The 27,187-nt window shown below is 43.7% G+C and overlaps 1 protein-coding gene across 1 annotated transcript in view; it reads left to right on the top strand.

Moving 5' to 3' along the window:
- The first annotated feature begins 439 nt into the window (after positions 1 to 439).
- CYP19A1 (cytochrome P450 family 19 subfamily A member 1) overlaps positions 440 to 27,187 on the top strand; it is a 52,571-nt gene continuing 25,823 nt past the window's right edge. The window contains exons 1-4 of the mRNA XM_088472968.1: positions 440 to 584; positions 4,171 to 4,321; positions 9,940 to 10,094; positions 24,716 to 24,892. Of these exons, the coding sequence (XP_088329094.1) occupies positions 440 to 584; positions 4,171 to 4,321; positions 9,940 to 10,094; positions 24,716 to 24,892 (628 nt within the window). The remainder of the gene's footprint in view (positions 585 to 4,170; positions 4,322 to 9,939; positions 10,095 to 24,715; positions 24,893 to 27,187) is intronic.

Here is a 27,187-nt window from a genome sequence, read left to right as displayed (position 1 = left end):
ATACAGTATGTATATAAAAATTACATGATAGTTCCCCCTTAAATCTATTTTGCATTTTGTGTCATTATCTTCTGTATTTCGTACAGAATATCTCTAGATTATACTGTGCATCCAATAAAAAGAGTAAGTCACAGCAATTCCCATTGCTTCAACTGGTCCTTCAAGGGCAATCCTCCCTTCACAGCTGCCACTTGTACAATCAAAGTGAAATGCGCAGTACAAAGTTGATGAATAAACATTATCTTCCTGTTTTGACTAAATTTGCCTCCTATCTAGCAGATTCTCAAAACATGAAAAGGGTAAATGCCAACAGAATAGCATTTAGATCTACTGCCATGTTCCATATCTACTGTCACTTGGAACTTTTAAAGGTCCAGGAAGATTAGAACGTAACACTCTCTGCACATATACTTAGGAGAGGAAACAGCCCCAGAGAGAAATGATTCTGAACGTCCTGAACATGGTGCAATACAACATCACCGAGGTTATGCCCGTAGTGGCCCCGGCTACAGCAGCTTCTGTGCTAATCTTCATATTTTTGCTTATAGTCATTTGGAATTATGAGGAGACCTCGTCAATACCAGGTAAGAAGATGAACTGATTTCTAAATGCATATATTAACTAAATGTCACTTTAGAGATAATTATGTTTTGAAGTCATCAACGCATGGTAAGATCATGGTTGAACAGTTTGGCCATTTCAACCAAATTCACCATTCACCGTACTGGTTGGATTGATCTTGCCAGATACAATTCCAATCATATTGCATTACATTTCATCTAGATAATTGGTTCAAACATGAGCGCAATAACTGCTCTTCTGAGGTCATCATTACACAAAGCAGAGGGGGGAGGAGCAGGAGGTGCTGCTCTGCAATACGATCTGGTTGTTCCCTGTGTAGTTCAAATAGCTACAGCTGTGTAGTCTTTTCATGTATGTAGTATATGGCAACATTGCTGACTGATCATTAGTGTTTAAGCTGAACAGTTTGATTGTGTGTTGGGAGCTTAAACTGATTTCATATGGGCCAATCCTGCTTAGCGCAAGTAATGTACACATGGTTGTGCTGGATCTGGATGGGAGTGCAGCAAAATGGAGTAAGTAGCTGTGCCCGTTGCTAAAACCATGCTGCACTGCAGGTGGGGCAGATGTAACATGTGCAGAGAGATTTAGATTTGGGAGGGGAGCTTCCAAACCAATTCTAAAATTGCAGTGCAAAATTAAAGCTGCCCAGCATTTGTGGACTACATGCAAAAGCAGCCAGTATTTATTTACACTGCATGAAAAAAAATGTATTTGCACCCCTTGCATTGCAACATGGTTTGTCCAAGTGCACAGTTACTTGTTTTTATTGCTTTGCTCCCAACTCAGAAGCAGACCCTGTCACTGACCAGTCTGGTCATAGCCAGTGTAGCTAATGTGGACAGATTTGGATGACTGTAGGGGACGGGCAAATTGATGTTTGTGCACACAACTATGACGGCATTTCTCATCAATTTCAATCAGATTAGATTTGGGCATTGCACTCATTTTGCCACCATGCCATGGAAACATTAGTACATGTATGACTGACCAGCATTAAGAATGTTTAAGTATCCTAGTAATACTACATTGACAACAATTACAGTGTAAGAAGATGTGTAAAAATGTCAGAGCTCAGTTACCAAAACTGGATCTTGGCCAACATCTCTTAATGGCGTCTGTCTTCAGGTTAGCCGCAAAACCACAAAACAGATACAGACACCAGTCCGTGAAGTGAAAACAAATCTGCCCTAACTCATCATTTAATAGATTGTGCACGGTTATAACTATTCTTCTCTGCAATGTGTGTGTTTTTTATATGGTCAGAACATGCTAATTATGATATTATTTGGATAATATCCTTATCCAGGAGCAATTATGTAATAATGTTGTGTGGATAGTTAGCATCCCATTAAAATTCAAGCACAGAGTTAAGTTGGAGTTATTATATTAAACCTGGTATGATTCTGATATTAGTAAAACCATCATATATACATTAATAAAGAGCAAATTTGATACTCACATCTTATCGCTCGAACAGAGACCCTGACACTCATCTTTTCCAGAATACAACTGGAATATACTTAAAATTATCCCAAAATACCATGTTAACCTAATATTATTCAGATAATATTTATATATTCCACATTGGTCATGTGTGTATATATTTATATAAAATATGTTTGATTTGTTAATATAAGCAACTAGAAAAAAGTCCCCTTGGTGAAAAACCCTGTTGCCTCTTATATTTGCTAAACAGAATTGCTTGTCTGTAGTGACCATAGAAACCTAGCATCTGTCTGCTTTCTTATGAAATTTAACACAATATCTAATTGATTACTTATGAATAGTGTTGCAGGCCGAGTTTTGGTAAGAAGAAGGAGTAAATTACTAAATCAATGGAAAAAAAATGTGTTTAAAGAAAAAGTTGAATGGTAAAAGTATAATAACAGGTTGCAGTTCCATCTTATTTATCTTAACTTGTTTATTAAATAGCACTAACACGATATCCTTTGTGTATTTGTATACTAGTGCTATCTCTTGATCCCAGTGAGATGAATGTAAGATAAACATTTGTTATTACATTAAGACACTTTAAACAAATCAAAATTGTCACAGACAAAGAAAGCAAACTAACAATAGTGGGTATTTATAGAAATACACTTTGTTAAAATACGTGTTTCAGTAAAATCACTGTTGTTCTGTACTTATGGATATTAAACTTAGGATAGTACGCAGCGCTGCTTTATATAGTACATCTATAGAAATTAATGACTGTAACATTTGGGTCTTATCTTAAGTGTGAAGTACTGTATACACTCAGTGTAGGAAACAGAAATCCGTAGATCAACAAAATAACAAATTATTTAATGGCATGTTAAAAGAAGATGACGTCAGTGGAAAATAAATAAAAACAGGTCATAAAAAAATACTGGACTTGAATTTGGACAGAAAATACGAGTATGTTTTAATACTGTACATCAATAAATGTTGAGTTTATAATTTGGAAAAAAAAGAAAGTTGTTAATTGTCTAAAATAGATGAAATAAATCAAATAATCACATAATGGAAATATTCAGCAAATTAAGCAATTGTGTAGTGTAAAAATATGATTGGTGATAACACAGAGAAGACGTAATTGATGTGGTAAAGTAATATTCAATATGCTCCTGGTGCTAATATTAGAGTAACTCTTACAATAATCTAAAACCCATAGTCGTTTACCCAATGCATCTACTTGTTTGTGTATATAAATAAAATAATAGATTTCTAAAAACATTAATGTGTTATTCAATTCATAGTGTTTAGTAATTACATGTAATCGAGTTTCCACTCATAATTTACAGAGTACAAAATATCTGTTTACAGTATGTAATATGTAACAATGTTGCAGAAAATCTTATTTTTATGTACCAGTCGGCTATAAACAGTATTTCCAAATGGATATGTTTTTTCATGTTTTTCTTTTTAAATATGTTATGTTTAAACACACAAAACAGAGAAAAATATATTTTTGTATAAAAGACTATGGTTTGTAGATCATTATAAACGTTGGTAATATTTTAGAGCTTGAAAAAATGCAATATTATTTTGTGACATTATTTAAGTCTTATCTACAGTACATTGATATCAAAAGCAATTTTAAACCACACAATTACTTTATTTCCTACAGCATTTCATTGCTATGATTTTCTGATTTATGCAATTCTATTTCAGAGAAATAACTGTCATTGTCTTTTCTGTTATATTACAAATTACTATTTATTGAAATATTGATGCACAAATCTGTATTTTATGTCTGAATACAAATCCAGAATTTGATTTATTTTCTGAGTTTTTTTTATTTCTCTCACTTGTATGGTGATTCACCTTCTTAATTTTTATTAGTAAATATGTGTTATTTGTACTAATCTTGTATTCATTATTATCTGTTTATCAACATAAAAGCAAGTTGATTAGCAATTTAAAAAATATATATATCTTTAAATGTTTAGTCGCTACTTATCTATTTTACATGCGTAAAATATACTTCATTTCTTATTAGTACATTATATTTACTAATGACCTCTCAGACCACATACTACATGAATCTTATGTTACTGTAACTATCCCCATATCTATTTATCTCAACTTCTTTCTGTATTTAAGGTCCTTCCTACTGTCTGGGACTTGGTCCACTGATATCCTATGGAAGATTTCTATGGAAGGGAATTGGAAGCGCATCAAATTACTACAATACCACATATGGGGACTTTGTAAGAGTCTGGATCAATGGTGAGGAAACACTCATCATCAGCAGGTAAATGCATATTTCCCATAGTACTACAAACATTACTAAAATAAATATTGCCACACTCCTGTAGATATGGTAATTTATTACAATTACAGAATGACTGGATCTTTGTTAAGTCTGGACACACATAAGAGACTGGTGGCCAAACTGCACTAAGCTGGTCTTATGGCAATCAGGCCAAACCACAGGCCACTCAGCAGTTGGTGGCACGTTTGAAGACTGCAGTCATCAGCCAGAGGGATTTTCCATGATAATATTATAGTTGCGGCTTGCAGGCCATTTTTAAGTTGAGACTTGCTGATCATTTTATGGCCAAGAAAGGAACATTGGGGTTAATTTGTTAAAAAAACAAAATCTTAAATTAACCAACCTTTCATAGGCTTTTGATTATAAAAGGATTAAATGCAAAAACAAATTTCCAGGTTATGCAACTCTGTGTAAAATAGATCTGCTCTGTAGCAATGGTAATTATACCACCCATGCATCCCTATTTTTGGTATAAAATGCATTACAACAAATACAATATCATATCAAACTTGTTACATTCATATGAATAGAATGCATACCAGCCTCAGGGCAGGATGTACTATGCATTGCATTTTGGATCCCTCTATTTATCGGATACATATCAGCGTTAATAATGCCGGTATGTACCTAGAACTGTGACTTAAATCGCAAAGGACAGCTCTTCTGAAAAGAGCCGTCCTTTACGATGATTAGACTTCCGGGTTTACGAACCTGGAGTTCTTCTGTGTATGACGTGTGTGTCGCTGGGGATGATGTTAGGGATGGAATCCCTCTTAGAGCACAATGCAACCCATTGGCTTTTATTGGGTGTTGCCCACCAGGGCCAAGGTCCAGAAAGTAAAACATTCCAGAGCTTGGTACATTGGGAAATGTGGGTAAATCTCCGAAAATTTTAGTTTTTTCAGACTTTTGGCTGCATTTTCCTTTTAGTAAGTCCTGCCTTTAAACAGAAGGATACATAGAATTTCTGAAAGGTTTAAAATATTTAAAGACCACAGCAATCATGAAGTGTTGACCAGCATAACGGGAACTGCAGAAAAAATAATCAATACATAGATTCTAAATAGTAGTCCAATTTCCAGTTGCACCAAAAAAACTAAACATATCCTGCTGTATCGATTACGACACACCTTATACACTGGACTCTGTTTACTTACCTACCAGGTAGATCTCAGTCATGGAGTTAAGGCAAGCTGATATTCGCTGAAAGAATTTGCAGATGGTATGCTCTAATGTAAGACACATTATACTCCTGCATATGATCCTTTAAGGGGCATTTTCATTAATATACCCCTAAAGACCTATTATTTTGGTATCCAACCCGTCGCGAGTTGCAGTGCCAGATACGAAATTATCGGAGCAATTGTAAAAAGCAGCTTTCCCCATAAGCCCTATTACAGTCTTACACTCCTGGGTCCTGCGCATGCATGAACTGAGTTCATGTATGCATATAGCTGAAAAGTACACAGGACGGAGGGGGCAGAACTTCCTTCCCATAGGAAGGAGCGGGGCTCCAAAGATGGTGCAGGTTCTTGTAGTCAAAGTCTGTAATTTGTCATATTTTTGGAGTTTGATGAATGAAGGTCCCTATACTGCAGTATGGGACTGTGTCCAGGATCGGAGCTGAAGGGTGTGTTCATCTTTATGTGATGCGCATCTTTTTTTTCCCCTTGTAACCTGGCTGCAAGTTACTCTTACAGACCCGTACTCCAAGGAGGCCGGTATGAGGGTTGGAGGAGTAGTGTAAATGTGACTAAAGTGCAGTAAGGGCATGTCTATGCAATATGCACCCAATATGTCTGCCTACAAGGAAGAAATGTGGCTGTTTGGGGGGAGATGACTTGTGGCTGGGTAGTCAATCCCTGAAGCAAGTTGTAAGCTGATGGTGATGGACACGTCTGACTTGCCGAACGCATCTAAAACACATCCAGTTATGAAAATGTAGTATAACTGCTGCGGCTGTGGTATAATAACAAGATTGAAGTGAACTGAAGTCTTTCTTTTTGTTTTTTCCAAATGTACACGTTTCTTACTCTAGGAAGAGGGCGGCAACTGATATGTTTATTAGACTTTAAATAAGTAAAATAAGTTCAAATGTTATATTTGCTTCTTCGTTTATTTGCAGTGAACACACTCTAAAGCACATGGGTACTTCTTATATACAATTTCCGGCCATTTATTGCTATATGTATGAATTTTGTATGATGTTTTTGAGCATATTTTGCGCTCACAGTCAGTGTCGTCACAAGGCGGGTGCGGGGGGTGCGGCCCGCACCTGGGTGTCACCCGCCGAGGGGTGACACCAAGGTGCAGGATCTCCCTCAGTGACAGGAGCCGGGTGCTGCACTATAGCATTAAGTGCAGCACTCGGCTCCTGTCAGTGAGGGAGCCGGCACTGCCCATGCCCGCACCTCCTGCACCCCCCGCCGGCACCCCCCCATTGATACCTAATGTATCATTTTGTTAACCACGGGCCGGGTTCGCGCCGCGAGGCCACGCCCCTCCCGAAGGCCAGACATGCGAGGCCACGCCCCCGACACCCCCCCTCCGAAGACCACGCCCCCATTTCGGCAGGTGCCGCGCGCATGGCGTCCCTCCCCGCACCGGGTGTCACCGTGGGGAGGGACGCCACTGCTCACAGTGTAGCGTGGGGAGAGAGGCGCATTTGCTACCTCTGAAGATTTGTACTTTGATGCAATTGCATCCAATTCTGTATGATGTCCTCTATATCACAAGTTCTCAAACTCGGTCCTCAGAACCCCAAACAGTGCATGTTTTGCAGGTCTCCTCACAGAATCACAAGTGAAATAATTAGCTCCACCAGTGGAACTTTTGAAATGTGTTGCTGAGTAATGACTGCACCTGTGCACCTGCTAGGTGACCTGGAAACCGTGAACTGTGTGGGCTCCTGAGGACCGAGTTTCAGAACCTCTGCTCTATATCATATGTATATGCTGCAAACACCTTTAACTGACATCTCCTGGTGACGAACTTAAGTTTACATAAACTCAATTTGATTTTTGCATTATGTTTATTATTTATATGAGATGTATTGATTAAATATTTAATAAATCTGTTTATACCATGTATCCGATGTGAGGGAGTACATTATTATAACAACTTATTACAGAGAGATCTTGCCCTTCATTATCTTTAATGTTGACAGAAAGACAATAGAAGAAACATGACTCTGTTCATCTATTCATTTGCTAATTTGTTATTAGACTTGGCAGAATTTTTAAATATATATTATTCTGACAAAGATGATTTGTATTTTAATTCTGATGCCTAATTATTTTGGTTTTGTTTCCTGCATTTGTCTGTCTGCCATCTAAATACAATAAGGATTTATCCTACTGATTTTGAAAACTGTACCATGAAAAATTTTTCCTCCATTCTATATTTGTCTGCACAATTGTGCACATTTTACCAGGATGGAAAAAGGTCTAAAGGCACATATCCACGACATAGTTATCGTACAGTCGTTCATTATACTGTGGAGAGCCCACACTGAATGATATGTCGCCCTCCCTCATCCCTGAACATGCACAACCTGTCGATATCGGCAGGTTGGGCAGTATGTTCAGGCGATGCAGACAACGACCAGTGGGAGCACGCATCCCTGGTCATTGCTGGCATATTCACTGAACGATTAATGAACGTTTGAATGACAACGATGTCGTAATCGTTCAATCGTCCATTTGTATCGTGTAGTGGATATGCGCCTTTAGTTTTTACCAGTTTTACTCAATGAAAGACTATAATACCTCTATTCATAGACTATCATTCAGCAAATTTGGGATGGCACTCACCTTAATTAAGATGAATATTGTAACTCTACCTTCCCAAACTGTGCACTCTCTATCACTTAACACAAGTAATGTACAGGATCTGTGATCATAGATAATAAGGGGTTAATTTAATCCTATAAAAAAGGATAACATCTGAACCACACAGCAAATCAACAATTATTTCATAACAAAAAAAAGATCTGAAATGAAAAAGATCTGATATCACAATACAAATGCAATGTAACAGCTCCCCCCATAGGCAGATTAATATAAAATTACATACAGTATCCGGTGATGTATTGTCTACAAGAATTTCTGATTTAGGGGCATATTCAATTAGGTGCGAAAAGTCGAAAACTTTTCGCATGCCGGACTTTTTGCCGTCATCACTGGTTTTCCATGCGGAAAAGTATCCCGCGCGGCCCCGATTATCCCCATATTCAATTATAAATCGGTGAAAACGGCAGCCGGCGAATTCAGAGCAAGCAAAAAGTCCTGTCAATATTGGGGAAAACAGGGTGTACCCCCTGATAGCTGCACTAACATAGGGAATCACTATAGGGGTGTTCTAGTACCCCTAATAAAGCTAGTTTGGGTACTTTAGTTTTTTCAAAAGCTTGCCATTAGTGTCTTTGCATAAGTGGTGTAGAATGGCACTAGGCAATATTTTTCCAACAAAATAACTTTGGGTACATGAAAATGGGTGCTAGCATATGTAAAAGTTGCTAATTATGAAGTTTTAAAAAACGTAAAGAATCCACCTGCAGCAAGCACCTGCAATCTTAAAAACACCTGGCGCATACTTGGGGACCCCCCTGGAATCTATTTCACTAGTTTTTATGTTTGCCCCCCAACTTTTGTCTTTTTCGCCCCCTTTTTTAAAGTAATTTTTTGGGGTGTCAAGTATTTTTTTTATTTTTTTTACACAGTTTAGCTCTGGGGTGCTGTCCCAAGGTGCTGTGTGGTTTCCGCAAGTTTGCACCCCTAAACCCCAATTCTGCACTTTTTTTCGCCTGCTTGCATAGGCGAATCTTTTCCGCCGAGTCCAATGCATTGAATTTCCGCACCGGTGAAAAGTCTCCAAAATTGAATATGGGGATAAGTTTGCACCTGGCGAAATTACGTCACCAGCGAAACTTTTTCGCCGAAAACGGCTTTTCGCACCTAATTGAGTATGCCCCTAAGTCATAAACAGAATTATATTTAGTGAAATATGTTCATTTCTTTATTGAAGAGCTGTTACCTAATTCTCTTTGAACTGATCAGGAAAAATTTCAGAGAAGCAGACAGATGAATAGAGGGGGGTCCTGTGGTCTCCTCATACCTGTTATAACATATATGTATAATGGCATGGCAACGTATAAAGGGTGCTGCACCTGAACCAAATAATTATTACAAATATCTATAACATCTGACATATATGGATTGTGTAAAGAAATTTGGAGTGACTGCACATTATTCCAATATAATTATGTACAGTGTACAGAATATGTATGTATGTGTGTGTGTTCATACCTATTTTAGCTTTTTTATTACTTAATGCCATTGCTACATTTGGCTATAAAAGACTACATTTGTTTTAAATGTAGGCGGCTGTCACATGGACACATGGCATTAATCTGTAAGTGGCAGCATTTTTTGTTCATTAGATGATGTATCTATTACTTGAAATGCAAAGCAACTGGAGGAGCCATCGGTATTTACATTGCATACAGTATATTGGTAGATTGTCATTACATTAAACAATATATATCATTGTACAAATGGACACCAATAACAGTTTGAATCTGATATTTCTACCCATAGATCTTCTGCCACATGCCACGTGATGAAGCACCCTCATTATGTGTCAAGGTTTGGCAGCAAACTGGGATTACAGTGCATTGGCATGAATGAAAACGGGATCATATTTAACAGTAATCCATCATTGTGGAAGACAATACGTCCCTACTTCAACAGAGGTAAATATTTATAATATTATATTACTCTGGTTAATCTCTGCGATTAATCTGTGTTTCCCTGGCCTACACAAGTAGCCATTGTTCCTAAAGCTCTCCTGGTATCCCTGCTATTTGTGAAAAACACTCACTGGTGCCTGCAGTCCTGCAATTATCCAGGAGTAACAGCCAGGAGATTGTGTTGAAGCAGCTCTAAGCACAGGAAGTTAGCATAATAGAAGCTGATTGGATAAGTTTTGGCATATAATAAGTAAAATGGAATCGGTATGATTTACCGCCGGACCCATGCCTGGCGGTTCAAATCCCGACAGCGGCAGCCCGACAAGGATGAAAATCCCGATCGTCCCCAGGTAAGTATTCACTAACCTATTCTACCCCCTAACCCTCCCTTAGGGGGGGCCTAACCCTAACCTTCCTCCCCAGTGCCTAAACCTAACCCCCCCTTCCCCACCGCCTAAACCTAAATCCCCCGGGGGGGGGGCCTATCCCTAGATCCCCCCCGGGGGTGCCCAACCCTAACCCTCCCTCCCCCTAGCCTAGCCATAACCTCCTAGGGGGGGTGACTAACGCTAAGCCCCCCCGGGAACCCTAAACCTATTAAACCTAACTCTCCATCCCGCAGCTATCTGCGCTCGGCGCCCGGCGTCCCTTCGATCGGGATGCCGGGCGCCGGTCTCCCGGCATCGGTAAGATGGCAGGCGTCTAGATTTAGACGCCTGTCATTTAACCCTTGCCGGGATTAAGCAGTGGGGAAGCCGGCTGTCGGAATTAGGTCTGCCGGCTTCCCGACTGCATACCAAGTAAAATACCTTTCTAGGATGCCTTTAAGTACAACCTTACATTGATAATAATAGGAAGCAATACCTGTCAAGTGTGAGAGGCGGGTGCGGTGCAATGCCTGCTGCCGTGCAGGTGTACGTCTGTTACTTACCTTGCGTCGCACCCTCTCACCGTCAGGCCGTGTGTTGAGCAGACGGTCCTGGAACCTCCGAATAGAACACGGACACGATGACCTAGGGGGAAGGAGACGAGGTGAGTACCGTCCTTCCTCACGTCGACCGACGCGCCCTACCGAACCGGGGGATAAATTCAGGTTTTAAGTGAAGATCATCATTGGCACTTTTGGCCTCAGATCCCGAATTTTCACCTATCGGTACTCACGCACCAGGTGAAGATCCGTCCTTGCACCGGGTTGCAAGGTTCACCGTCCGCCCAGAAGGAAGGAGAGATAGATAGTGACAAACAAACAGGGAGAGACAGTACACACAGATATTTCTCACCGTGTCCACTCTTGCTCTTCATCCGCTCACTCGCCTACAGGTCCCTGTAAGGAGATACACAACACAGCCGTGCAGGGCCTAAACCTAAGTCAAGCAACTACACATACTAAACGGCATCACCCTCAACCTACAGTGTATGTAGTGCGACAGACATAACAACAACTAAACTTTTGCCCTGCACGGAACACCAATCACAGACCAAATATACAAGAGCAAAACACAGTACTGTCTCTTTAAATGTCTGCTACCTACCTAGAGCTGGCCAGCTCCTCTTCTCGGTGACTGGGGAAACCACTACCTCATGGGTGGAAGCCGTACAGCTCTCCACCACTGCTCACACCTCTAATCATCTATGCGGGGGCTACCTAATGGGCTCAGGGCCCTGGACCTAACGCCCAGGGTCTTACCAGCGGCTCAGGGCTTATGCCTGCCTACTGTGGGGTACTCAAGGGACTTGGGCCTACTGCCCAGAGTCCCGCTCTATTTTGCAGCTCAGGCCTAGTGGCCTGCCTAACGGTGGGCTCTGGTAGTGGCCTGGGCCTAATGTCCAGACCACTTTTATTGGGGCTCAGATATAGGGCCTAGTGCCCTCCTGTATGGGTACAGGCCTACGCCTGATTTATGGCCACGGGCCTGGTGCCCGCCTACTCAATCATTTAGTGGCCTGGGCCTAGTACCCAGGCCACTCACACCTTATTACGGGCCAATCCTTTTATGGGGCCTAATGCCCGCTACTGTCCCCCGGGCCTTGTGCCCGACTAATTGCCCACGGGCCTAGTGCCCGACAATACTCCACGGGCCTAGCGCCTGACAATCCTGGCGGTCTAGGGAGGGGGGTATATGGTGGGCCTCACGGAGGGCCTACCTGCTACGTTGGAAGAGGCTGCGCGGGGGAACTTCGTGACGCTCTTTTACTTTCCTCCCCTGCAGTCCTCTCCGGTCCTCAGCCGCATTCTTCGGCCGCTGGCCCGTCCTGGCCAGCGGCGCCGCCTCTTCTTCCTTTCTTCCAGCCGGCGCCGCCTGTCTTCTTCTTCTTTCTTGACAGCGGCGTCTTCTGGCCTCTTCCACGGCCGCTGCCCCTGTTGCCGCGCCGATCTTCCGCTCTTCGGGAGGTCTTCTCTCCTCCCTCTCCGCCGCCGAACTAACTTTTCCCGCTCGGCGCCATCTAATACAAGACGGCGCGAGTGGGCAGGGCTATGATGCGGCGAGCCACAATTGGCTCGTCGCGTCCGCCTCTGATTGGCTGCTGGCCCGCGAGCCAGGTTTGGCTCGCGGCCAGAGCCAAATGCCCGCCGCACAGTACACCGCGCCCAACCGGCGCTGGGAGCAGGTACTCTGTCCCAGCGCCGGCTACCCGCCGCTTCTTGGCTGCCGGGCGCCAAGCTCCGCTGAGCTTGCGCCCGGAGCCAAGCTTCTCCCGGCGCCACAGTACCGCCGGCACTGGTGAAAGGGACCAGGCGGTCCCTTCACCAGGTACCCGTGGTATCTGCACCGACGCTAGGGACATTACTGTCCCAGCGCCGGCAACGGATGTGTCCCGCAGAGGACACATCCCTCCTGCCTGCCCCTGCACCTCGGCTGATGCTGGGATCAAACACGTGATCCCAGCACAGCCTTCCACACAAGTAACAATGCCATTAAGGAAAGAACATTAGGGGAAATTGAGGTTATTATCCTGTATCCTACCCTATACAATTATCCACAGAAATGACAGGTCTCACACCACAACATCCCCTGGTCCAGATGAGGATAGAATCTTGGCCAATAGAGAGATCACATGTTGACTTTTTAATACAACAATAAAAAGTATAAAGTTTGCTTTGGTAGATAACTTGGATTGTAAACTCCACTATGGCAGGGATTGATAAGAATTATTAAAAAGATTCTATGTTGTATATAATATTTTGGTGCTATTCATATGTAGCTTAACAGTAATAACAGGATTCACACAAAAATAAGACTACTGTATATAGATAAAAAGTGATAGAGCAATAATATTGAAATAATTTTTAAATATCATATATTGTGCTTAGAATACAAGAAACAACAAACAACAACTTGTATGCTTGCTAGTGAGTGTCCTTGTAAAGTTTTCTAATTATATAACATTGGTGTGCCATAAACAACTAATACAATATCTATCTATCTATCTATCTATCTATCTATCTATCTATCTATCTATCTAATCTAATCTAATCTAATCTAATCTATATTATTACACAGACATTACATAACAATGCCTAGTACAGAAGACCTTAGTGAAAGGGTATTACACTGCCACCTGCTTGCTACAGCTAGTATTACTGTGGCTGTCCTCTTTATCAACAGCCTATTTAACACTTTATACTGTATGTAATCTGGAGCAGAGCAGTTAGTTTTTCATAAGAGCAGAAACATATAGCAGGAGATGTATCAAAGCTTCAAGAGAGATAAAGTGGAGAAGTTGAACATAGCAACCGATTGATAAAGTTGAGAAGTTGCCCTTAGCAACCAATTACCTTCTAACAGTTATTTTATAGACTATGCTAGATAGATGACAGTAAGAAGCTGATTGGTTACTATGGGCAACTTCTCCACTCTATCTCTCTTGAAGGTTTGATATATCTGCCCCATGTAAACAAATGTACTGGATGTATCAAATAAACATAACATGCCATGTAATAGGTGATACCCCTGCCAATGTGGTGGGTGGTGTATGTGCATACTCTCAGGCATCTGTCATTAGAGATCCTCATAGTCATTAACCAGCTCTCGCTCATTACCCTTGTACAGGTGCCCGTGTATATGCAGGATTAGTAATAAGAAAGGTGTGGAGCTGATAAAAAACATTGCTTTTATCAAAGCTTGGAGAGAGATAAAGTACCAACTAATCAGCTTATGTCATTTTCAACACAGCGTATAAAATGATTAGGAGCTGATTGGTTGGTACTTTATCTCTCTCCAAGCTTTAATAAATCACCCCCCATAGAGCAGTTGAGTTACAGTAGGTGAAACAATGAATGGGTGTCAGTCAGACAATCTCCATGAGGAAATATAGAAGCATTTTACTTAATCTTTTCTTTTTTGCACTGTTCTTGGTTGCATAAATCACAGTTATATTAAATGACACCGTTTGCCCAGATTTCTGATACTCTCATTGGCTGGGATTGTCACTCTGTCTGTCTATAATGTAAGCTTAGTGCCAGGAGCACTGAGAGACGGTGATCGTGTACAAAGTACTATGGCTCAAATCTGCCCAGGGGTCAGGCTGCCAAGGGGGCACAGCCACACCCATGATGGTGTGAACTAACCAGTGGGAACTCAGGCATTCTCTCACTGGCACTCAAGTACATCTCTTAGTACGGCTGAGTCCTGGAATCTTCCTTTCAGAACTCTTACAGACTCACACTTATCTCTAAGCAGCTATTTCCAGCCTCAGGATTAGATGTATCAACCTTTGAGAGGGATAAAGCGGAGAAGATGAACAATAGCAACCAATCAGCTTCTAGCTATCATTTATCCAGCACAGCTTATGAAATGACAGTTAGACACTGATTGGTTGCTATGTTCAACTTCTACACTTTATCTCTCTTAAACGCGTGAAACATCTCCCTTTCAATCAGCAGTGCACCATAACAGGCTGCCGCTGCGCCCTGTGCTACACCCTCCACCTGAGCGGTGCTCAAGCCATCATTACCTAGCCCCCCAAGGGTTAGTTCCTTCTAAGGAACACTAGCCTGCTGCTCGGAGCATCCTACAATGCTCCGAACTGCAGAACAGATCTTACACCTCTGTGGTAGAAGACATAGGACCTCATTCAGAGTCGATCGAAGTGGCCGTACGGTCGTACGGGAAAAGGGGCCGGATATTCAAATGATTCCCTCGCAAGTTGCGTCCCTAAGTTCGGATCGGTAGCTGGCCGACTAAGGGGAGGAAGCGGTCGGAATTAAAAAAAATACGCCCCCTTCTCGTACGCATTGCACGTCATCTCCGGGCATATAAAGATTAATCGAGACCATCGGGAACCATCAAAACTAGTCGTAGAGCTTAAGGTTGACCATACCCTCTCTTAAGCTCTACGATCATGTCAGTGTAAAAACCTCCCATGTCACATGTGCCATGACGCTACTTTGTTAATTATGCACTCCCATAATCCGTATGCACTCCCATAAAATGCCGTTCACATAATTAGGCACGCCTGCGTTCGGATCTCCACTCCCCCGTTTTCAAGCACCTTCTGCTGTTACCACCCACAAACGCATCATTCTGTCACTCAAACTACCGACCTGGCTGTGTTCAAGGACAGAGAAATTTCTGATCGTAGCGGCTAGTTTGCGCACGCGCATTGCGAACTTTACGCATGCGCAGTATAGCGAACATCGGTGGCGTACGACCGTGCAGCCGCAACGACCGACTCTGAATGAGGTCCATAATGTCTGTCCCCACACAGTGCGGGAGCTGTAAGCCAGAGCAGTGAGCTGGTTGCAGCCAGGGATGTGCAGTCTGGGTAGGCAGGCTATGCGGGGTAGGCAGAGCCTCCTCTGTCATACTTTTAATATTTGATATAAAAATAATTAGAATAATACAAATAAGATATTTATAACTTATAAACATCTTCTTTGTTTATTATAATCATTTTTATAGTTAACACTCACCAGCTTTGTGGAGCTCCCTGGGACTGCAGGGAGACAAGAGATGAGGTAGCAACAGCTCAGCTTTGCTTCTGTATACTCAGACACTGCTTGCAGAGCCGGGGGTGGGGCCACACCACGGGTAGTAAGCTGCACAGAGAGCTAATTGAGGCATGCCTCTTACTATGGGGCACGGGCATTGATCACTGATAGACACCTTGGATGTGTCATGTGACCAGGTTGTGCACTGCAGTGTTTAGAGAGTAGAGCTCACTCAGCAACAGCAAGGAAGACACAGTGGTGCAGGTAGGAGAATCAATGGACACTGAAGCTTAGCATAGTGAGGGGAGAGTTACAGTGAGTAGGGGTGAGACCCATCTCCATGAGTCCCTCCCCAGCTATTAACCTCACTTCATGTCACTGGTTGCAGCATTGGGTGAGTACGGCTGGTACCACCCAGAGGGGAATCCCGCCCTACGCGATGGCACCAGCCACACTGCCCTTCTTAAGGCCCAGCTCTCAATCTCTGACAGTTGACATTGGGATATAGGGGACTCAATGGAGCATAGGAGACCACTTTGATTACAAAGCATACCCCAGGAAAGATTACACATCATCCCCAGTATACAATACATAATACTCATAGCACCTTCCCATTATACATCACCTAGCACCAGGGTTTGATCTAGAACAAGTGGAGGCCCAAGTGAAAAGTCTGTAAAGTGCCTATGATGTCACCTTACACTCTTACCCCCCCACACACACACATGCACACACACTTCCTAATTATTTTAAGACAGTGCATTCAGCATTCCAGTTATTATATGTGTATTATGTATCCCAGTGCTTAATCCATACAACATTAAAATCCACTATTCAAATGGATTATTTAATCCATGTATATAGCTGATTTTATGTGCTTTTCTAATAGGGTTCCTGCTTACACGATTAGTAGTTTTAATCCCATAGGAAGAACGTCTCCTATTACATTTGTTCCATCCTGTTGTGTCACTTCCTAGTCAAAAAGACAGATAATATTATTATCTTCATATATATGTTCTGTATATGTTTTAAAGAATATTATAGTCATCCATTTATCTGGGTCTAATTCATTACATTCTATTTTAAAATGTACACATTTGTTGCCTAAGAAGTTAGTGGACAGGATCCACCCATGGACAGAGCTATGAAATTGAATAAAATATTAATAAATATCATGCATTTAGATGAAGGTCTTCATTCATATAACTCTTCTTTGGGAAACATCCCATCGCCTTATAGTATAAGCGCATAGTCCTTCTTGATACTGTAGTGATCTCCTTTAAAGAAGTTTTAACCATTAAAAAGACCTAAGAAGAAGTGACCATAATATCTGGAGGGGGGTAACATATTTCTCGGTTTTGTGTTATGGTGCATCTTGCAAATCATGGAAGCATTTCCCCACCTCGCTGCAATGCTTCACAATGCTTAGACTTTGGAAATTACTTGCTATAATAGCAGAGGTGCCTAGTAAGGAGTATGTGCCTATGTTATATGGAGGACAATCAGTGCTCTAAATGTAGACTTTTATCTAATGCAAATCAGTGAAAGCACAGATACTATATGTTTCATAAATATTCCAGCAAAAAATTAGAGTAACTTTTATTTTTACAGTTAAATATAGTAATTTTCTCTTATTCTCCTAACTTCAATTCAGCACAGGGTGGCGCACAACATTCTTGGGTGTGAACAGCATTCTCTGCCCAAGGCCAGCCCCCAATATAATTCTCAGACTGACACTGGGTATATGCAGTACTGACTATTAGTATTGAATGGTCAGAAGCTAAATTAGAATAAAAGGCCACCTGACCTATAGCAACAGCGATAGAAATTCTTCATTAGCATGAAGCGTTAAGAGGACTCTTACTAATTCGGTCCCCTGCGCACATGTGACCCGCGTTTCGCATTCCAACAAGATGCTAAAAGATAGAAAGAACAACAATCTGAATATAGTAAAACATATATTATTGCATTTATCAGAATTTTTATTTTTTTATTTTAGTACTAAAACAATTTTTGTTCACTGCCCACCAGTAACGCCATGCTGAGATGGTGATAGTTATCAGAGAATACCTTGTTAAATAGGTCCCCTAATTCTCTGCATGGTGAAGGCAGTGACGGTGTTAAGGTGGGTACACACTGGGCGATCAGGAAAGACAGTACGATTACGACATCGTAATCGTACCGTCAGGGCCGCCATCAGGGGGGGACAGCCGGGCCTGGATTCCGGGGCCCGCACACTCAGACAAAGAGGGAGGGCCCGGCTGCTCCTACAACTTACCCTCTGGGCCAGCAGCAGAGCTCCGTTCGGGCAGTGTTTAGCCTCTTTGGAGCGTGGCTGTGTTCGTGTGCATAAGCAGGGCTGGAGCGTTCTTGCTACAGCCTTGCTTCTGCACATGCGCAGACGCTCAGAAGAGGCTAAACAGCCTCTTTGCATAGCTAATTGGCTACAGGTGCCGGGTGCCCTCTGTTACAAATACATGAGTGGCCATCCGCACCTGTCTGTCCCTGCTGGCCTCCCTCGTCCGGCGGCAATGTCAGTGCTGTAACACTGGGGGACCCCAAGAAAAATGCCAGCTGCCGGTGACCCACTAGTGCACGGAGGGGGGGGGGGTTTCTAAGTACCCAGAACCCCCCCCAACCAATTTTTTTTTTCCAGAGATGGAGACAGCCTTGTCTCCATCTCTGCACCATCCCCGGGTGACCCATAATCGGCGGCACAGCGCTGCCCTGCCAGTTCAGATGTCAGCGCTTCCGTGTCAGGTGGCTTTCATACCACCTGACGCGGAAGCGCTGACACCTGAATCGGCACGGAACTGGCTGTGCGCCATGCTCACAGCCCTCCCACAGGGAGCTAGACAAAGGGAGACACTTCTGGAGCCAGGCTCCACCTTCTGCTTACGGACGGCAGCGGGGATTCAGGTAAGTGTTTTGTTTTTTTTGTGTGTATTTTTCGTTGTATATGTAAGGGGCACTGCTGGAGGGGAGGCACTACTGAGGGCACTGGCACTGCTGGGGGGAGGCACTACTGGGGGCACTGGCACTGCTGGGGGGGCACTAAATAAGGGGCACTGCATAGGGGGGACTACTAACTACTGGGGGCACTAAATAAGGGGCACTGCATATGGGGGACCACTACTGGGGGCTCTGGCACTACTGGGGGGGCACTACTGGGGCACTATATAAGGGGCACTACTACTAGGGGCACTATATAAAGGGCACTACTGGGGGCACTACATAATGGGCACCACTACTGGGGGCACTGGGAGGGGGGGGCCTGCCTATTTTTTCAGTCCCGGGCCCCACAATTTGTGATGGCGGCCCTGCGTACCGTCGTGCCTGATCCCCTGTAATGTCTGCACTGAACAATCAGTCGATCAGTGCAGGCACTGTCCATCATTCCTGAACATGCCAATCTGTCGTTATCGGCAGATTGTGCTGCATGTTCAGGAGATGGACAATGTCGGAAACAACCAGCGGGAGTGCGCATCGCTGGTCGTTTCCGACATAGGAGCGCACAATTTTTGCACGATTACTGAGCGATTGCACGAGTACGATTTCGTAATCGTGCAATCGCTCAGTAATATCGCCCAGTGTGTACGCACCAATAGCCCATAAATACTGTAGGTAAAAATTTATTTTTAAAGCTTCATAAATAGACCCCTTTAAGTTATTAGTTTGTAAATGCCCTCCTGCAACTTTTAATATCTTTCTATCGGCCTTCTGTGCTTTTAGCTGTGTCTTTATTACCTTCTGTCCCTTTGAAATGCAAAACAGCTCAAATATCTTCCATTATTAGATCCAATTTTATCTGGGAGGAGCATTGTGTTAAGGTGGGTAGTGGTACACACCTGACAGATATATCTGCAGATGATGGTCGTTCATACACACTGAAGGGCCATCATCTGTGTCTTGCTGTGGGTCCCGGGGACCAGGGGGCATGTCCCGCCCCCCTCCTCATGTCTGCCGACCGCCCGTTCAAACCTGCCGATGGACAGATATGTCTGCAGACTTATCTCTCCATCGGCTGTGCAGCACAGCCAATGCGATATGTCGGTGAACGCCGACGTTCACTGACATATCGTGGGTGCACACTGCCCGACGGGCAGCAGATACATTGGCCGATCAATTGATCAGCCAATGTATCTGTCAGTGTGTACCCAGCTTTATAGTCCACTGCAAAGCATATAAACCACCCTGTATCATGTCCTGGCTGAAAAGTAGAAAAAAAGAAGTGTGCAATCAAAGTTATAGATTAAGGGGTCTATGTACTAAGCCTTGGCGAGAGATAAAGTGGATGGAGATAAAGTACCAACCAATCAGCTCCTAACTGTCACTTTACAGGATGTGTTTGAAAAATGACAGTTAGGAGATGAGATGATTGGTTGGTACTTTATCTCCATCCACTTTATCTCTCTCTAAGGCTTAATACTGTACATAGGGTATACGTTCAGGAAGCCGGCCGTCACAATGCCGACAGCCGGCTTCCCGACTACTTAATCCCGGTGAGGGTTAAATGACAGGTGTCTAAATCTAGACGTCTGTCATTTTACCTATGCCAGGAGACCGGCGCTCGGCATCCCGATCGAAGTGATGCCGGGCGCGGATAGCCGCGGGGGGGGAGGGTTAGGGGCTCCCGGGGGGACTTAGGGTCAGGCACCCCCAGGGAGGTTACGGTTAGTCTTCTGGGAGGGAGAGTTAGGGTTAGGCACCCTCGGGGGGAGGTTAGGGTTAGGCACTTAAGAGGGGGGATTAGGGTTAGGCACGAGGGGGGAGGTTAGGGTTAGGTACCCTAAAGGAGGGTTAGGGTTAGGGGGTAGAATTAGATTAGTTTATACTTACCTTTAGGACGATCGGGATTTTCTCCTCTGTCGGGCTGTCGGAATACCGAATGCGTACATATACACCTTAGTAAATGTTGTAGCAGGGCATAAATAAACCAATGCATTATAGTAATATAAAGTTGGCATCTGGATGATTCATTTATATAAGCTATATCTTTAAAGGTAAACTTTGTCAGCATAAATACTAACTGTAAATGTATTTTCTAGCTTCCGTAATGTTAACATGGGGAATTTGGTTTACTTGGTAAATCCAGCTCTTTGGAATGTTTCATACTTAAATTCAAGGTTAATCTCAGTTTCTGATTTTCACACAAAATACTTGAATAAGAAATATGATGTCGGCTTATTTAAATGTTCTGCAAAATTTTTCAAATTCTCTTGGAAATTGTTGTGGATAATAAGGGATTTAGCATAAATTGTCACTGAAAGAGGAATAATAATGCAATCAGCAAAGCAGTTGTGGTTAGAAGCCTCAGAAGCACACAACCTGTGTTGTACTTACAGCCAGTTATTTGTATTCACAGAAAGGGAAATCCATTTCACTACAGAACATGTACCTACAGCAGGACTGCCTGGTAGCTGGCATGCAGTGATTCTGTGATTGCTCTCTTTAATATGAATGTTTTATCATATTAAGAAGACAATGCTCCAGGAGCCAAGGAACAAAAGTATACTCAGCTGCCACCAAGATTCAGGACCTCATTCAGAGTCGGTCGTTGCGGCCGCACGGTCATACCCCACCGATGTTCGCTATACTGCGCATGCGTAAAGTTTGCAATGCGCGTGCGCAAACTAGCCGCTACGATCAGAAATTTCTCTCTCCTTGAACACAGCCAGGTCGGTAGTTTGAGTGACAGATGGGGGCGTTTGTGGGTGGTAACAGGGGAAGGTGCTTGAAAACGGGGGAGTGGAGATCCGAACGCAGGCGTGCCTCATTATGCGAACGGCGTTTTATGGGAGTGCATACGGTTTATGGGAGTGCATAATTAACAAAGTAGCGTCATGGCACATGTGACATGGGAGGTTTTTACACTGACATGATCGTAGAGCTTAAGAGAGGGTATGGTCAACCTTAAGCTCTACGACCAGTTCCGATGGTTCCCGATGGTCTCGAGTAATCCTTATATGCCCGGAGATGGCGTACAATGAGTACGAGAAGGGGGCGTACTTTTTTGAATTCCGACCGCTTCCTCCCCTTGGTCGACCAGCTACCGATCCGAACTTAGGGACGCAACTTGCGAGGGAATCATTTGAATATCCGGCCCCTTTTCCCGTACGACCGTGCGGCCGCTTCGACCGACTCTGAATGAGGTCCTCAATCCTAACCAGAAATCTCTTGTTGTGCCTGCAAATTTGTAATTATCTAAAAAGTACATTAAAACAAATTAGCTGTATGATCCTGATAGGATTTTATCATCACCATAATTTGCTGTTGGATGACCTTGCTCTCTCTATTATCTAACATTCAGTTACAGCGCCCATTATTAGATAAATTAATGATTGTGCCCGCATGGTTTTTAAATACCTGTATTATAGTTCCCCCATTACTAGATAAATTAATTATTTGTTGATAAGTGGGAGTAGAAAAATAGGAACCAGCGGAATTGTGAAATGGAGTTTAGGCCAGACAGTTTGCCCTTAACCAAGTATGTAGGTTAATTGATAAGAACAGGGTAACAAGTAATGTATGGATTAAACAGTGGTATAGTACACAGTAGTAATATCAGCAATAGTGTTAGTGTCAGCCTGGAGCAAGCAAGAGGATGCTGGGTGATGTGGTGCGTCTGGTGTAGAATGCATATTCAGGATGCTTGCTCACTGTAGGGGTCAGCACAGTGCTTGGGCACCTAAGCAGTGGTGGTACAGCACGGTTCTACAGCTGTGGCAGGGTCTGGAGCACCTGTGCAACTAGAACACTGGAACAGCAAGATGTGTGGCATGGCCGCACATGCGCAGTAGCTCATTCAGCAGGACAGGCCTGCTGTAAGCTCCGCTGTAGGTCCTAGTACCCACCAGACGTGGGGGAAACAGACAGAAAGAGCACAGAACATTGATCTCCCAACATGATTAAATAAATGAATTATACTGACATCTTAAAAATAAATGCCCCCATAATTTATAATGTATTGTTTTCTTCTGTCTTTCTCTACAATATATCTTGATTTTAGCCTCTGAATACCCCGTCTGATATGTAGCAGTTTGCAAACCACACACAACCATACACACATACCCACAGTATAGTAATGCCTCTATAGAGGAGAAGTGGAGCTTCCCCTGTCAACAAATCAGATTCTAGCTATCAGTTATCTAGCACACTCTATAAAATTATAGCTAGGACCTATTTGTTGCTTTCGGCAACACCTCCACTTGACCTATTTAGAAGGTTTGATAGATCTCCCCCTTAGGCTGAGTTGCATGAATATATGACTTAGGAAGCATATACTGTACCTCCTGCAGTTGGACAAAACAAGACAAGGGATATTGCAATATTGTTTTACCAAGATGCACAGTTACTTGCTATCAGGGCCGTAGCTAGGGTAGTGCGGCCGGTGCCATGGCACAGGGCACCACAGGTCTGGGGGCGCTGTTTGGGCCTGTCAAATTTCTGTTTATTATCTTTCTTGCTTGTAGCTTCCTCTAATTTCATCCCCAGCATCTCCTGTCATCTCCTATCTCTTCCTTGGCCCTTCCCCATGAAACCATGGCCCTTTTTTGGGTGCATTATGTCCCTTTCCAAAATGAGGGGGGCGCCAATGCTCTTTCTGGCACAGCGCACCAAAAAGTCTAGTTACGGCTCTGCTTGCTATATCTTATACCATACTTGCCTACCCTCCCGATTTGGTCGGGAGCCTCCCGAAAATCGGGTGCCGCTCCCGACCTCCCGGCTGCTGCTCACCCTTCCTATCCCCCCGCTATAACCCCTGCAGCCCCCACAGCGGGGGGGCCGTTGACGCGATTCGCGTCATTTTGCCACAGCGGGGGGGGCGGTGACGCGATTCGCATCATTTTGGCCCCGCCCCCTGCTTCACAATGCCTATTTTATCGGCACTGTGTAGCGGAGGCGGGGCCAAACTGACGAGACCGTGTGACTCCGCCCCCGCCACGCCCACAAGTGATGTCACCCAGCCGGCCACTCCCCCTTGTCTCGGCCATGCCCCCCTGTCCTGCCGATCTGGCTGCTCCCTCCCGGAAGGAGCAGCCAGAAAGTCGGCAGGTATGTCTTATACCCCTGTCACACTGACAGCAAATAACCGGGTTATTGCACATGAACGCACAGCAACCCAGGTTACTGTGCAGTGTGAAAGGACCAAGTTGAAATAACCCGGCATTTCAACTCAGATAACAAGCAGAGTTGAACACGGGTTAAACCCGGCTCACAGTGCAGTGTGAACATGTAATCTCGACCCGGGTCTTGTTCTCTGCATAGAAAGAGTCGGCACTTGGAGATGATCCCATCTCCAACCGCCGGCTCACTAGTGATGGCGGTGACATCATCGACCCGCCATTATTGCAGTCTGAAAGGGGTCTCAACCGGGTCGGGACCGGGATGGACGCATGTACAAATCCCGGGTGCAACCCGGCATTTGCGATGTGAAAGACATATTACTCTATTCCTAAAGCTGAATCAAGCCCATAGTTTCTAAAAATGTATATTAAATTGTGCGTCATAATCCTTGCTACCAGATGTTGAAAACAAGCTACAAAGAAGAGTTTATGATGGCTCATGGTGAAATATGCCAGCTCATACACAATCTGCACAGCAACATTTTTATTTGTCACAGTAATTTATGATGCACTTGACAAAAAAAAAACTGAATACCTTACTAGCTATGCACCTGTTGTTCTTTCAGCCTTGTCTGGACCTGGACTCGGACAGACCACGGAACACTGCATTAAGTCAACTAAACTTTTCCTAGCAAAGTTGGCTGATGTCGCTGATGAAATGGGAAACGTAAATGTACTCAAGCTAATGAGACTTATTATGTTAGACACCTCCAACAACCTATTTCTAAGAATTCCCTTTGACGGTATGTATGAAGTTTCATCTGAAAAAACAAACAAACATTGTTTGCAAAATTTCAGGATGAAGAGTTGTCCAGAATCGCACAACACATCGCAGGCGCAATTGCGTTCATTAACAAAGTGACAACTACTGTATAGTAAGATGCATGCCTGTCAGCAACAGTAGCTTAAACAATTAGGGCCTGATTCTGAGATTTACACAATGCCGATATTTACGCAGATCAAGCGATTTTTAGCCATCAAGCTGTATTGCGCATGCGCAGCGATTAGTTTGCGATTACGCTCACACAGGGGATTAATTTGCAAAGTGAGTGACAAATAGTCAGCGTGGAGGAGGTAATGCGGGGTGACTAGGCAAATGCAGGCGTGTCAGGACAGTTTAAACTCCGTTTCATGGGAGTGCATAAATTAGCCATTGCGCTCTACTTTGCAGCATGAGAGCTCTCAGCGTGTTAGGAGAGACGCAGTGTTTGAGACAGGTCAGACATTACTCCGAAGCTGTGTGACTGCCAGATCTGCGTTGATGGCCCCAATGTTTACCCTGTTGCTTGTTGTCAGAAGGATATGAGAAGGCAGCAGTGGGCGTCCCCATGCTTGAGAGAGCTTTGGAAGTCATTAACATATTTTATCAATTGCAATCCATGAGAGATCACAGTTGCGATTGCATTAGCATGCATCTCTGCATCAGACCCTTCAATTATAACAGGTACATACAGTATATATATACAATACAGATGTTCAGGGCCAGACTAAGGCTCACATGGGCCTGGAGCTGAAAATGTTCAAAGGCCTATACTGAGAAGGGGAAGAGCTGTGATTGGTGCTGTGTGAGTGTGTTCAGAGTCTCCTTGGTGTGTGCACCCCCTACACTATGGACAATACATAGAAATAGAAAAATTGCAATAAAAAAACTATTTAAATACTTAAAATGTATGGCCAGTTAGGCAGCGGGTAATAATGCTGTCATGTTGATGGGCCTATTTTTATGTGGAGGCCTGGAGCTGTAGCTCCATCCGCCCCATTGTTAACCTGGCCCTGCAGTTGTTATATGTGCAACATCCAAATCAGTCATTAATTGTCCCAAATGCAGTGCAGCATTATCCACTAGTCTTAACCAAAGGCAATTCGTCTGTAGAAAGTGCTAGAAAAGGGATGTAGTTAGCAGACCGGCGGACGGCATGCCGCCAGTCTGAATCCCGACGGGGTAAGCCCGACATAGGACTTAAGATAGGCGTCGAAGTACCGACGCCGGAATATAGATAGACGCCAGTCCGAATGAGGTAAGTAGGGGGTGTCTTAGTTGTTATCCGTGGGGGGAGGGGGGGAGTGTTAGGTTTAGACAGCATAGCGGGGTTAGCATTAGGGTCCACTGGGGGGGTTAGAGTTAGGCACTAAGGGGGGGCACGAAGGGGGAGACATAGGTTTAAGTACTAAAGGGTGCGGGGTGGGGAGGGTTATACTTACCCAGTCGAGATACTGACCATCAGGATGCTGCTGTCTGTATTTTGACAGGAGACATCCCCCCTGCCGGTATTACATACCCATTCCCTAGAAAAATGTAGAAAATTTAATACATTCATTTAAAACAGAATATTTGATTAAAAAACTCAGTACCAAGTCCAACCAGGTTTAAGAAGCTATTCTATATCACATGACCTGACAGCTTATGTTTTTACTAGAAATAGTGACACTGTTAAGGCGGGTATCCACTTGTAGCTATACAAACGAGAGCACGATTACGACATTGCAATCGTGCTGTCATTTGTATAGCTAGTGAGGTGCCTAGACTGAACGTTCACTCGTTCAGGCCTGGCACGTCCCTCATCCCCACACATGCTGAACCTGACGAGATCGTCAGGTTGACCAGCATGTACGGGCGATGTCGGATGTCAGAAACGACCAGCGGGCACGCGCATCGCTGGTCGCTTCCGACCAAAACATGCCTGATGCATGCGCGATTTGCAAGCGATTGCACTATAACGATGTCGTTATCGTGCAATCGCTTCGCTAAATCGCTAAGTGGATACCCCCCTTTACAGTGAGTTACAAAGATGTGCTGGTTATTAAATGATGTTAAATATGTAAATAATGCTATTGTCAGACATTATGAAATTCATTCATATAGAATAGATACATAATTGCAGTGTGCAGTTAGCCTCATTTTGTAGAGAGGGCAAAGACTAAAAGAATGCTGCTCATATGAGTTTGCAATCTATACGGGTTATAGGTAATAAAAAAGGGGTTAGGTACGAGATGCCGGCACTCGAGATCCCGGCGGTCAGAATCCCGATGCCCTCATT

This window comes from Taudactylus pleione, unplaced genomic scaffold (assembly GCF_031769625.1).
Source record: "Taudactylus pleione unplaced genomic scaffold, aTauple2 ptg000129l, whole genome shotgun sequence".
NCBI classification, from domain to species: Eukaryota; Metazoa; Chordata; class Amphibia; order Anura; family Myobatrachidae; genus Taudactylus; species Taudactylus pleione.
The sequence above is the reverse complement of the archived record's forward strand: the minus strand, read 5'-3'. Positions and strand labels throughout refer to the sequence as shown.